The sequence below is a fragment of the Paroedura picta genome, chromosome 2 (assembly GCF_049243985.1).
Source record: "Paroedura picta isolate Pp20150507F chromosome 2, Ppicta_v3.0, whole genome shotgun sequence".
Classification (NCBI taxonomy): domain Eukaryota; kingdom Metazoa; phylum Chordata; class Lepidosauria; order Squamata; family Gekkonidae; genus Paroedura; species Paroedura picta.
Genome location: NC_135370.1, coordinates 146,424,165 through 146,437,548, shown reverse-complemented (window position 1 = coordinate 146,437,548; position 13,384 = coordinate 146,424,165). Strand labels below are relative to the sequence as shown.

Below are 13,384 nucleotides of genomic sequence, written 5' to 3'. Positions count from 1 at the left end.
TCTAACTCTGAATGTTTTTCTCTTCATCCGTGCTTCATTACTTCGTGCTGTGCGAATGAGTAACCACTGATAACTGTCACATCATCTAAAATGTTAACTTTTTTAACCAAGTCACTTCATACCCATTTAAATGCAAGACAGAAAGAGATGTTTGGTTCATACACTCACCTGACTTGTGGATCATCTTTGTGTATTAAGGATGTCGTTTGCAGCCCCTCCCTAAATGGTGTGTTGCATGTAGCGCTATATGTATTGAATCCCATTTTAGAAGAACAGGGAAAAGAGATTGCATGAATCAGACCCCATGCACACAAGCAGTGTCCCTGCATCAGATGGAGCTGTAAGTGGTGGAGGGAAGGTTCATTCACCACACCCCCATGCTAGGACAAGCAGGAAATCTATGGACCAGGTATCTAAAGAAGCTTTATATATCTGTGTATTTTTACATCAGATTCTAGTTTCCTGTGGTCAAATGCCATGTATGCAGACTAAATTCATAAAGGGGCTAATTGTTGTATTTCACAAAATAGTGTTTTCTTTCCTAGGTGGAGCAGTGATGCTTCTGGTTTATGAGTACACTTATGAATGGCTTCAAGAACACTGGTGATCAGATGCGTCCTTCCAAAGATAACATTCTGTTTAACGTAATTAATAATTTTAAACTGTGTTTAAGTATAAACAGGGAAGCAAATATAAGTATAGGCATATAGGTAGTCTGGCAATGTGCTTTCAACTATCTGAACTGGGGGTGGGGGAGGATAGGTTTTTGCCACCGGGATATTTTTTTAATGGGGGGATTAATGATATTTCATGTATTTTATGTGGGGTTTTACTACTGTAACCTGCCGCAAGACGGCTTTGCTGATAGTGGCGGGCAATAAATCTAATCATCATCATCAGGGAAGTAAATGAAGGTTGGTGGCACCCAGCTACTGAATCACAAGGTCCTATTCCAAGAATGAGCCATTCCATCAAAGGAGAACAAAGATAATAAAAGGAAATGAATTTTAAAAAGCAAAAGTACAACCAATTGAAGAATGCTTAATTTTTTGATTGGTATTCTGTAAAATACTGTGCAGATTGATGATGTTACATGGGTACTTCTAATAACAACAGTGATGACAAACCATCTGTCTTTTGCTTGATTAACTGATTGATAAATTCATATTAATATGATCAATTAATATTAGTTACTCTGGGCAAACCCTTTTGTTATGTTCCATATTGAAATCTTGAAGGATGTGTAAGATCATTTGCAATTGAATAAACAAAAGTTTCCTCTCATTATTAAAAGAAAAGTCATTATTAATATTTCCATTTACCTAAGGACAGAATCTCTATAATCATGTTCTAAAACCTGGCTGAGAAAGAGAATTCGCTTAAAATTGCTGAGGGCAGCATTGGCAGGAAACACCAGTGGGGGCTCTCAGCATTTGTATTATATCTGTTTTATTGTAATGTGAATCAGAACCAAAATAGTCTTGGAAAAATTAGATGTACAATTTGAAATTTCAAATATTTGACACATTCACGCTTGCAGTAAAAGAGTAAATCATATGCTCCTCAACAAAACATATTATCAGGTGTTAAACGCACTGAATGTTATCCTTGTACATGTTTACCTGCATTCTGAACACATTTCAAGAAGAAAGACTATGTCAAGTAATCTAGACTATCCAAAGCTTCCTGGTGCTTTTTATTGCATTCTGAGTTCTCTGTAAATAGAAGCACACGCTTCAGGGAAATCAAATCAGCCAGCACTCATCAAGAACACTTGCTGATGCACAGAAAATAATGGAAGGCCCCATTATTTTCAGTATCGTAAAAGGTGGGAAATGCATGAATGAGAAGAAGGTAATTAAAGGCCTGAATAAAAATGGATTTTATCCATATTCCATGGACCTGCCCAGTTATTGAAACTTTCTTTAAGGATATAGTTATTTGATGAATAAAATATAAGTTGCAATCCAGAGGTAGGATCTGCCCAGTGCACAATTATGCACACTTCAGACCTATTAAATCAGTGGAGTTTAAGCTCACTTAATTCTGCTCTGGATTGCAGCTGCTGCCTGTACAAATAAGTCGCCATAACTCCTTCCTTTCTAAATGTAGGGAGTTAAATCAGTTGAAAATGGAGGGCCATGGGATATATGATTAAACTCTTCAGAAACTGACATAGAACTGAAACTATATTCTTACTGTGATTTTAAGAATCATCTAGTGATCTTTGGGACTGTAGTTTTCCATAAGTGCAATCGCACGCCCCCCTCACCACCTACCTGGTCGCGTGATGGCCATTGCTCAGGTAGGCGAGGGCCAGGCAATCAAGGAACAGGGCTCATGGCCTGGGCCAAGGCATTCCTTCCCTGAGGCCAGGAAGTATGAGTCAGTGCAGTTGCCGGGCGTGTGGCTCGGCTCAGCCTCTGGGGGTGGGGTATGTAGCATGGCGGGTTTTTAAAGGGAGCCCACGATGCTGTTTCACTCCACTCACTCTTCCACTGCCAGGATCATTTCCTCCCACCCTCCCTCCCTCTACTCAATGTTGTTTAAATTTTGTCACAGCAGTGGTGGTTTCACTTGGGGATCAGATCCTTTGGGAGCTGAGCCTATGCTGGTGGTCTGGGCTCTGCCTAGTCTCAGGAACCTCCTTATGATGCTGTGCATGTGACTGAGTAGCCTCATCTTCCAGGATGGAGAGATGGCTGCTGCACATGTCTGGTGGCTGGTGAGGACCCGAATAGACGCCCGTGGGCTTCTCTTAAGCTTCACCTTCCCTGCAGGCCTGATAGAGAGGTGGAGCATGACAGGCGTGTCATTCAGACCCTGTGGGAAGGCCAGATGGATGGGTTTTCCCCTCTCTTGGGGTTGCAATCAGCAGGCTATAGGAGGGGAGGGGAGCAGGCCATTGGATCCTCCCCCTGTGTTGGGGTTGCCTTTGCTCATGTGTATGTGATTATGTATATTTAATACACGTTGTGGCCTTTTGCAAAAATTAATTGGTCTCTATGCTTTCTTAATGCGCCTGTCAGTCCCTCCCTTACCCAGCAAGTGCTTAACAGAAGAATATATACGTGAGAGAAAAAAAGTTGCCCTACCTTGGGCATACTTAGTTGCTGAGCACTAATCAGCAGTTAAAACCGTTTTGGCTGAGTGTCTTTTAAATGTTGCTTTCAGATGACCTGGCCCAATCTCTATGCTTTGTTGAGGCAAGAGCTGTCTGTCTCAGAAGGCAGGCTCGAGGCATCTTTTAAGGGAAGACTGGCTGATCTGATCTCTGGGGCACAATCTATCAGGAACTTTCCTTGCGCATATTTAGGGATGCAATTGTGGTGGATGGATAAAAATAACACCTGCATAATGTCTGGGGGCTGAAGTGAGTCTGTCTGACCAATCCTGCTAGAGCGTGAGGTTGCCAATGGGAGAGTTTACATTTGATCTATGAGTCTCAACTAGCACACACTTCTAATTCTAATTTTAGACAATGGCTGCTCTACAGAAGGAGGAGATCCCTCCTTGGGTTCTTGCTGACTTCCAGACTGCCCGTTCATCTCCCGGCCTTGCCTGGAGCCTATCCCAGTTCATCTACACTCCTGTCCGGGGAGGGGGGGGGAGAAGAAGTGCCACACTGAGCACAATGGTCTGGAGTGCTGCCATTTGGCACATATGCTGGATGTTGCCTACCCCTGACCTAGTAGATAACCATCTGTGTTAGTGAAAGGAGTGCTGTGATTGGGGTTTTCTACCTCAAGCACCAACATGTATTCAGCCAGCCCTGATGGTGCATCATGTGGTTACACAACTGGGAAGATTTCTCATGTGCAACTCTAACCCATAAAAAAACCTTTGAAAATCATATGTTCAATTTTACTTGGGCCAAGAAGAGTCGAACTCATTGGCATTCTTTAAAAGAAAAAAAAGGATCTGTGGCCTCTTGGGAGAATGTTCATGTATTTAAATTAAGAATATGATGGTACCTTCTGTTTCTTTTGGACCCAGATTCTTGCATTGTTGGTCCTCTGTTCTCTGTGTAAAGCCACTCCAGCACATGATGGTTGAAGTAGCACAGCACTACTTATCTGTGGCAAGAATAAGCAAATGCATCTCAAAACATGAACCGGACTGTACCTTTTGTCTTTACCCTTTCCTACCTGAGTGATTTGGGCAACAACCTGAGTGAGGTTAGGGCAATCTCTGCCAATCTGGCTTTGAACTAGGTAGTATGTGTTGGGGAACTCTGCTCCAGTTGGAAGAAGTCCATCTTGAACTTCTGGCAGCAGTGCTGAAAGAAGCCAAGTGACTTTGAGGGCTGCATCAGGAAAGTGTTAATGGCTTGGATTGTGTTTTAAACCCATAAAGCCGAAGCACCCATGTGACATTCAAACAAAAAAACCCAAACATTTTGTCAAGAAGTTCTCTAAAAGAACCTTATAATTTAAAACTCGCCTGAAGCGAATATCAATTGGCTATGGGTGAGTACTGAGCAGCCAAACAGCAAATTTTACCTGCTCTGCCTACCCCACCCTCCAACACCTGTTTATTTGCATTGCTGCCACTGCAGGACTATCCTTAGACCGTGCTTCAATTCTGGACTGGCAGTCACCAGAGTGCCTCGCAGGATTCTCCTCCCAAAGCCTCTCTTTATCTCTCTCTCTCTGTCTCTGCCTTTCAGCAACCCTGTAAAATGCCAACTGGCAGCAGCTGTAGTACTTTGGCATGTTTTCGGAATACATAGTTATGAAGCTGCCTTAGGACTAGTTCCCACAAATAGCAGATGAGGTGGTTAAACCCTTCCTAGATTGTCTACTTAGGGATTGCAGGTGGACAGGCACATGGCTAAATGTCTCCCCATGAAAAAAAAAACATTTTATACACATACAAAACAAGCATTTTCAAGAGAAGTTTGAAATCTGTTAGTGAGCAAAGTTTTAGCTTGCTTCTGCTTGCAGCCTAAAGAAGTATCACCTAGGGTGATGGACTGCATGTTTAAAAGCTTAGAAGTGCTACACAAACAGAAAAAGGATTGTGAAAGGTTAATTCTTCACAGAACCAGAGAGCCTTGAGTGACAGACTGTTCCAAGGAATCTGATTGGATAGCATCAGCTGAGCAAAAACAATCTTGAAAGAGCTGCATGCTGAGGAGCAAGTCCATCAGATTTTTGAATTGAGTCCATTTTCAGCCCAGTTTTGGAATTCAGCCCTGACTGGCAGCAGTTTAACACAGACTAAACTGGGGAAAGTTGGCAAGGATGAGTGGGTAATTAGATGGAGACTCCCATTTGGGCCAGAGAAAGAATATCAACATTTGAGAGAGAGAAGCAAATTCCCTACCCATATTAAATAGGGAATTAGCTCTGAAGAGTGGCAAGATCCCTGGCCTGATGTGGTTAGAAAGTGCCTTTAGAGATCTTAAGAGGAAGGTGACCAGATTGTCCCACTTTTGGAGGGACATCTGGGTGCACCTGGCAAATTGGACTTATGTTGAAATTTAAAAATATATATTATAATACTATTTTTGTGTTCTATGCGTTCTATGAAAAATTTTGTTGCTCTATATAGACCAATTTTTTAATCGAGACCCCCCCCTCCCCCTGGTCAATGGTGTCCCACTTTGCCAATGTTAAAATCTGGTCACCTTGTTGTTGTTGTTATGTGCGAAGTCATGTCCGACCCATCGCGACCCCATGGACAATGATCCCCCAGGCCTTCCTGTCCTCTACCATTCCCTGGAGTCCTTTTAAGTTTGCACCTACTGCTTCAGTGTCTCCATCCATCCACCTCATTCTCTGTCGTCCCCTTCTTCTTTTGCCCTTGATCACTCCCAGCATTAGGCTCTTCTCCAGGGAGTCCTTCCTTCTCATTAGGTGGCCAAAGTATTTGAGTTTCATCTTCAGGATCTGGCCTTCTAAAGAGCAGTCAGGGTTGATCTCCTCTAGGACTGACTGGTTTGTTCGCCTTGCAGTCCAAGGGACTCGCAAGAATCTTCTCCAGCACCAGAGTTCAAAAGCCTCAATTATTTGACGCTCGGCCTTCCTTATGGTCCAACTTTCACAGCCATACATTGCAACTGGGAATACCATAGCCTTGACTAAACACACTTTTGTTGGCAGGGTGATGTCTCTGCTTTTTAGGATGCTGGTCACCTTACTTAAGAGTCAATTAAAAACTTAAAACAAGAAGGGACTTGGGTACTGGAAAGAGTGTGCCAACCTTCTAGAAACCAAAGTAGAGACTACTCAAAAATGTACGAATGTTTATTATTATTATTATTATTATTATTATTATTATTATTATTATTATTATTATTATTATTATTATTATTATTATTATTATTATTATTATTATTATTACTTCTAAACTGCCACGTTCCTATAGGGCTCTAGGTGGTTTTCAACATATTAACTATATATATAACTATATATATAAAGATAGATTGTTATTGTTGTTGTTGTTGTTGTTGTTATACACACACATATACACACACTTTATTAATAACAATTGCATTCTAAAAATTAATCACTTAAACCCCTAAACACTTATTATTGATCTGGCAACTAATTTTAACTAACTACCTATTCTCACCTCCTTCTGCCATTTTTTTCTTTTTTCTTTTCCCACCTGTTGAATATGTAGGTCAGCCTTTCTCAACTTTTTTACTATTGAGAAACCCCAAAAGTGAAATGATCAGGCAGAATATGGTTGGAAAGCATAGCTGTGTACAGTCCCCCTGGGCCACCCCCTCCAGCCCCATCATTGGTGATTTGGGGATTGGGGTAGACATGACCATAAATATTTAACAAATCTAAAAAATATATAACAAATCAATTAACTCCCACCCATTCGAAGAACCCTTCCAGGGCCATCAAGAAACCCCAGGGTTTTACACATCCCTGGTGGAGAAAGGCTGATGTAGGTACTATAATAATGCCATCTAGGGCCTAGTCTCAGGTGGCGGCACATTCCATCAGGTTGGAACCAGGGTTGAAAAGGCCCTGGCTTTGGTCTCGGCCAAACAAATGGTTTGGAGGCCAGAACTACCAATAGGTTTGCACCAGATGACCTAAGTGCTCTCTGGGGGACATATTGGGAGAGGCGGTCCTGCAGATACATAGGTTCCAGACTTCATGGGTCTCAGTCAGTACCAACACTTTAAATTTGATCTGGAACTCTATTGGGAGCCAATGCAGCTGTTGGAGGACAGGGGAAACAATGAAATAAAAGCCTCTCAAAATAAAGATTTTAAGTAACTCTGAATAACTTAAGAAATCCTCATTAGCCTGAAATATAAGCCTGTGTATATACTGATTTTGCCTCGGAGTTATCTATACTGAGTTACCTTGTGAATTTTTCCCCTTTCATCTGACCTTTCCCCTCTGTGTTGAATAAAATCTGGACTATAAAGATCTTCTTGAGTGCCATTTTCTGTGGTTTAAGTTAAAGAGGGCTCCCATTCTTTCTCTCAGGTTGGGTCAAGCCAAGATGGGTCAGCCAGAATTCTTCAGGAAAAGAGAAAACAGATAACTAGGACAGCTTAGACACAGTAGGCAAAGAAAAACAGAGGGAAAATCTTGCCTCTGAGGGAGGGAAGTGGATGGGGGTTGTCAAGTCTGCTGAGCATGAACTATTCCTCGAGGCCTTAAGAAATTGTTGCTGCACCAGGTGACTGTTAGATGAGTGAAAGAGCTCTAGTTAATAGTGAAGGGCTGTTACTCATACGAGTAACACTATTGATCATTGCTACTTTAGCCTCTCAAATAGTATGTATTTTAAACTAAGAAAAAAATTACAGTAGTACATCTTGCATCAACTATCTTGAAAATTGGACAGTCATGAGTATCCCTAACATATCAGGATCTCATAAATCCCAATTGCTGTCACAATCTATTAACATGTCACCATGGTGCTTTCATAATTTTCCTGTTAGTTTTATGTCTTGTTTTTCAGTTTCCATTGCAGATGGAGAGTCTACCATTGGGACACCAGCTGATTTTTTATGGTTGTACTGCTAATTTGTATTTTTGATAGCGCACCTGTTTTATTCCCTACACACTTGTATATTTTACCCCATTTTGTTTGTGTGGGTTTATATGGGTTTGTAACCTAGTGAAACATTCTGAAGGAAAAATTAGTGGCAACCTGTCTGCTGTGTTTCAAGGATGGTCAAATAATGCTTTATGCCTTATATAGGATCAGTTGGAATTTTTGGGTGCAGCTCCTAAGAAATAGGATGAATATGTTTTTCTTATTGGGTGAAAGAAGAACAAATAGATGTAACGTTACACGCAAAGACATATAACACAGCCTGAACAATTTTGCATTAGGAGTAATTTTCTTCAGAAGGAATAACCGGCCACATACTGAGGAAGCAGCGGAGAAGAGGCTATCTAACAATAGGTTCCAAAAGTCTCTGCTGTCACATGTGACATTTGATTACCGTCCCCATTTTTTTTTAAGATATACCCTGGCATGAATTGCCCACCACCAAATCCACCACTCTAGGGCTAGTTCATGGAATTGCTGGCCATTACTTCTTGCTCTGCTCTCAGAGTCTAGCTAAATGTTACAATCTGCATGCATCCTCCACAGGGACTTGCAGCTATACTGCAACTGCTAGCTCTCTCTGGCAACACATGAGTGAACATGCAGCAAGGCCATATTTGTATTGGGACTGCTGCATGGGAAAAGGGGAAATTCCTGCCTCCTCCCTTGTGCTGTTATTGGCCACTGAAACAGCCCAAGGGTCTTTGGGAAGTTTTATTTTCTCAGTGAAGAGTCAGCATGTGTAAACATTCAGTGCACATGCAGGCACCCAACAGAGCAAATAATACAGCCCCTGGCAGCACAGGTGAGAAGTCAGGAATGCCTCCTCCCATGCAGCAGTCCCTGGTCTGAATTATCTCCTACCTCTGATTTACTTATAAGCAGCCACTGGAACAAACAGCTACAGAGTTGCTTCAGGTCCCTCTTCCAGTTTCTAACACCTAGCTAGGCTCTCAGGCACTAACATATTGGTATTAATTGTGTCCTAACTACTGCAGAATTCCAAGTTCCTCCAGCATATGGGTGCTTATTATTTCTGAGAAAGTTTGGCAAAATGACTATCCTACAAAGCAAAATCTCTGGAATGAATTGTGCTGTTTCAAAAAAATGAATTATAGTGGCATGCACAATAAAAACAGAAGGGCTTTCTCAGCATTTTTTTTTAAAGATACATGTGCAGACATGAAGACATAAATATGTCTTTTACCTAGACTTGACCACACCAGCATCTTCCAGATGGGTTTCAGTAGCTATTTTCAACAAAGAGCAATTGGTTGACTTTGTTTCATACCAAAAACAAGGATTTTAACCTGGTAATTTTGTCATACTTAAATGCTTCTCCAATACAGGAATGGAACAGTTTTAAAAGGGAAAAAGATTCAAGTCAGTTATTATTTTCTTTATTAATTTAAAGCATTAAAAATATAAAAATAAAATGGCTTTTTACATACTGTATATACAAACATAGTCTTCTGACATACATTGTTTCCAACATAATTATACTTTCAGCCTCATATTTCAATAAAATAGGACCAAGTGAAAGCAAAATAAACAAAAATTCCACCCCAAAGTATGTTTTTAATGTATGTATATGAATTTCTGGTTTTCTTGCTGAACTCAAAATCTTTCTTGGATATGGTCTCCAATTTTCATTTATATTGAACTTACTTTCATCAACCTATAAAAACTGTGTGCTCTTTGATCTTAAATGCATTCCTTTAGAAATAAGTCCTGCTGATTTCAATGGGATTTCTAAATAATCTTTGTAATCCAGACAATGAATTTTGTGTCTGGAGACAGCCATTCAAAAGCCAATTGGTGGCAAGAGGAACCCATATTGAGTGATTAGGGAGAGCTGCCTAATGGTTCATTGCCTTAACCCCAAAAGCAGACTGAGATGTAAGAGGCCTCAGTGTCAAAATATCTCACAGATTCAGCAGGTGAGAGGAAGGAGCTCCCATGCTGATAATTTCTGATCTTCCAGATTTGTGCTACAAGAAGAAGTGCTGAGGGTTTTGTATCCTGCTTTTACTATCTGAAGGTATCTCAAAGCAACTTACAATCGCCTACCCTCCTTTCCCTACAACCAAAACATTGTACAGTACATAAGGCTTAGAGAACTCTGAGAGAACTGTGACTGGCCAAGGTAACCCAGCTGGCTGCATATGGAGGAGTGGGGAATCAAACCTGGTTCTACAGATCAGAGGTTGCCACTCTTAACCACTACACCATACTGCCTCTCTCTACACCAAGAGGCTCATTAGAACTCAACAGGGTCATCTTTCCTCTCATTCCTGACTTGGCTGATCCTATGAGAGTAGTCACCTGTGAAGCTCCATGAATGGAAGAAGGGTGTATATTTTCTTAGCAGCAGGTGGTATGGGTGAGGTGTCCTTGCATGTGGTGTACACATTTATCCTCCATTCATTTCTGGTTTTAGGTACAGACAGTGGTAACATAAAAATATGCACCAACTAGTGGTCCCTGGATACAGAGTCACATGTCCATGTGTGGGAAAAGATGTAGCCAACCCGTTCCACAAGGTTCAAATGAGTGTCACAATGGTGATGTACAGCTATAAATATATCCATAATGTCAATAAGTGTAGATTTCTCTTTCTGCAAAACCTGTTCGACCAGATATGACAGTAGGATGAAATAAAGGAGTATGCACACCACAAGAAACAATATCCCTTATCATAACACCTTCAAGTCTCTTAAAAACTACTGTTTGTCTCCAAACTATGCACACAATCTCCTGTGATACTCAGCATTTCCTTATACTAAAGTAAATGTGTTACGGTGAGACCAAGACATTCCTTTGGAAGCATTTCATTGAAATTGAAGGGATTTGATTCCAGCGAATGTGTTGAGGTTCCAGGTGAAATTTTTACAAATAACATGCCCAATTGACCAATCTTAGTAAAGGATTTGATTAAATACTGATTATAGCTATTGTTTATACAACAATGAGAAATAAATACTAAGAACATAAGATGGGATCTTATTTCTAGAGACAAGAGTTATGCATATAAAATCAAAAGTGACACTGGCCCTGTGAAATGAAATCACTTTTTCCTTTCCTATTTTAAAATTATCAACATGAAAACTTTTGAAATAAAGTCAATGAAATAAGCTGTGCTGAGGCCCAAATGCTCTAGCTTACTAGCTATTCACTTGTTTGGTAATGCTATGGTTGAGTTACCATGATTGCGACTTGTGCTTTAGGCACTTCCTATACAGAATGCTCTCAGGCAAAAGATACTTCTTCTTAAAAAGCAGTTTAAAAAAACAAGAAGAACCTCATTAAATGTAGCCCAGTGATGTTCATTCACTGAAGCTCTTGCCTTGAATTGCCCCATTAATTTCACCTATACACCAATCTGTGTAAAGTTACTAGACTCTGACCTTTGCTAAAAGAAGGAAAATAAATGCAAACAATCTGTCATTTGTTTATATTTCTGAAAAGGCCACAATGGGTATAAATATCATTTGTTGATTCTGATCCTCATCGGAGTCAGAGAAAAGATATTTATTCCAAGTATGAAAACAGTTCGACTTTATCAGAACAGGAAAATATTTTGCCTCTGAAAATGAACTTTCGTTGCAAATATGTAAAGATTGATAATACAGAGGTGTAAACAAATTATTTGTCTTCAGGTCTATTCAGGTCTATTTGTCTTCAGGTCTATTCCTTGTGTTTGTAGGCCCACACAAAAATACAAAAGAAAGTGCTGTTTTTCATGTCTGTCTCTACTGCTAAAAAAAAGGCCTGGAACAAATTAGCTTTTATCTTGTAAATCTCCTGAGCTCCTACCCTAATAACTAAAAAAGAAAATGCCCATTACTTATCCATGTGTTTTAATTAATTTAATGTTACATATTACATAAGCCAAATATTTGAATACATTTTTGTATTTTAAAAAAATTATATAAAAATTAAAAAGCTCAGACCAGTTTATAGCCATTACCTGTACTTAAAATTTGTATTCAATATGATAGTTTTACCCCTCTCCTTTGAGTTATAAATGGTGTTGATAAGTTACTTTTATGGCACAGAACTGAAGAATTCAAAACTGATCCAATAATTCTTTAGTAAAAGATCTAATATGTGTGGTGGAAGATGGATACAATTAGGCTTTGTGTTATCTTCCCTTTTTTAATAAGAAAGATTGCGCCAATTAGAAGTATATAGTACATGTATCATGTCATCTGCACATATCCACATTTATACCACACATGTTAGCCCTTGCTGTTGTCCTCAGTTAGGATGATGGGAATAAAAAGAATTCTACTCTGTTGGTTTTGATATAACACCAAATCATCGTTTGGCACTATGTGAAGGAGCCAAGTGCTCAGATATTCCCATGTCCCCCTCATGCTTCTCTTTGTATGTCCGGAGTCAATCAGTGACATCTGTATGAGCAAACTATGTTTTCTGATTCCCGACCAATCCATGATGGTTTGGAAAAGTTTTACCAGGCCATATGTGCAATAGTTTGCACAAAATCAATGGTCAGTGCTAAAGCAGAAGACTCTAATTGTCTCAGAGAATACAGTGGAAAGAAGAAGGGATAAGGAGATGAGAGAGTGCACAAGTCATGTTCAAACAGGGTTTGGCATTACATCAGAACCAACCCACTGAGATCAAGAGATTTCTGCAATGTTGTGAGGGCCTCTCATCTCCTCGATTCCATCAAGTAATCTGCGTAGTACTCAGTCTCTATCAGTTCACTGGCATATCTGAAAACTGAAATTTCATAACTGTGCCTGTGTATCATATTCAACCTTTCATTGTGTTCAACTGGTATGATTTAAACCTAAGTGTAGGATGCTAAAAGGGCCCTCTTAATTTAGCCTGGTAATTAATGCATGCCTAATTTTGTTGAGATGAACATAATGTGTTGTTGCTGAATGTTCACAACATGGGAGTTCTTGGAGCTAGGCTTCTTCCTGAGGATGTTATACCAGAATCTAAAGATATTATATGGGAGAAACACCAGTTTTGCTCAATTGTCCCCTCTTCAAATGCTGATAATATGTTGTGAACTCCTGTCAGAGGACACAAGGCTTCTGACATTATCTTTGCTGCTTGGAAAAGTTAATTAAGCCAGTATTAGAATGGGTCTTCTGTTGGTTAACAACCTTCATTGAGCTAGAAAATGTTCATTTTGTAAACTACTTGTTCCTTCCAACAACACAATAGAGCAATAAGGTTGTAGACACTGTGAACAACAATCATAATCCTAGGTCAGTAACATTTTTGTGCCACCAAATACTGCAGGATCACACACCAATTAATTTATCGGCTCATCAAGATCTACCACTGCACACCTTCCATTCTTTTC

The 13,384-nt window shown here is 40.0% G+C and overlaps 1 protein-coding gene across 4 annotated transcripts in view; it reads left to right on the top strand.

Annotated features, from left to right (window-relative positions):
- Positions 1–1,284, top strand: part of SLC25A21 (solute carrier family 25 member 21) — a 365,160-nt gene extending 363,876 nt beyond the window's left edge. For all 4 annotated transcript variants that reach the window (XM_077323153.1, XM_077323150.1, XM_077323151.1 and 1 more), the window contains one exon: positions 546–1,284. In XM_077323153.1, the coding sequence (XP_077179268.1) occupies positions 546–607 (62 nt within the window). In that variant the 3' untranslated portion in view covers positions 608–1,284. The remainder of the gene's footprint in view (positions 1–545) is intronic.
- Positions 1,285–13,384: the final 12,100 nt, after the last annotated feature.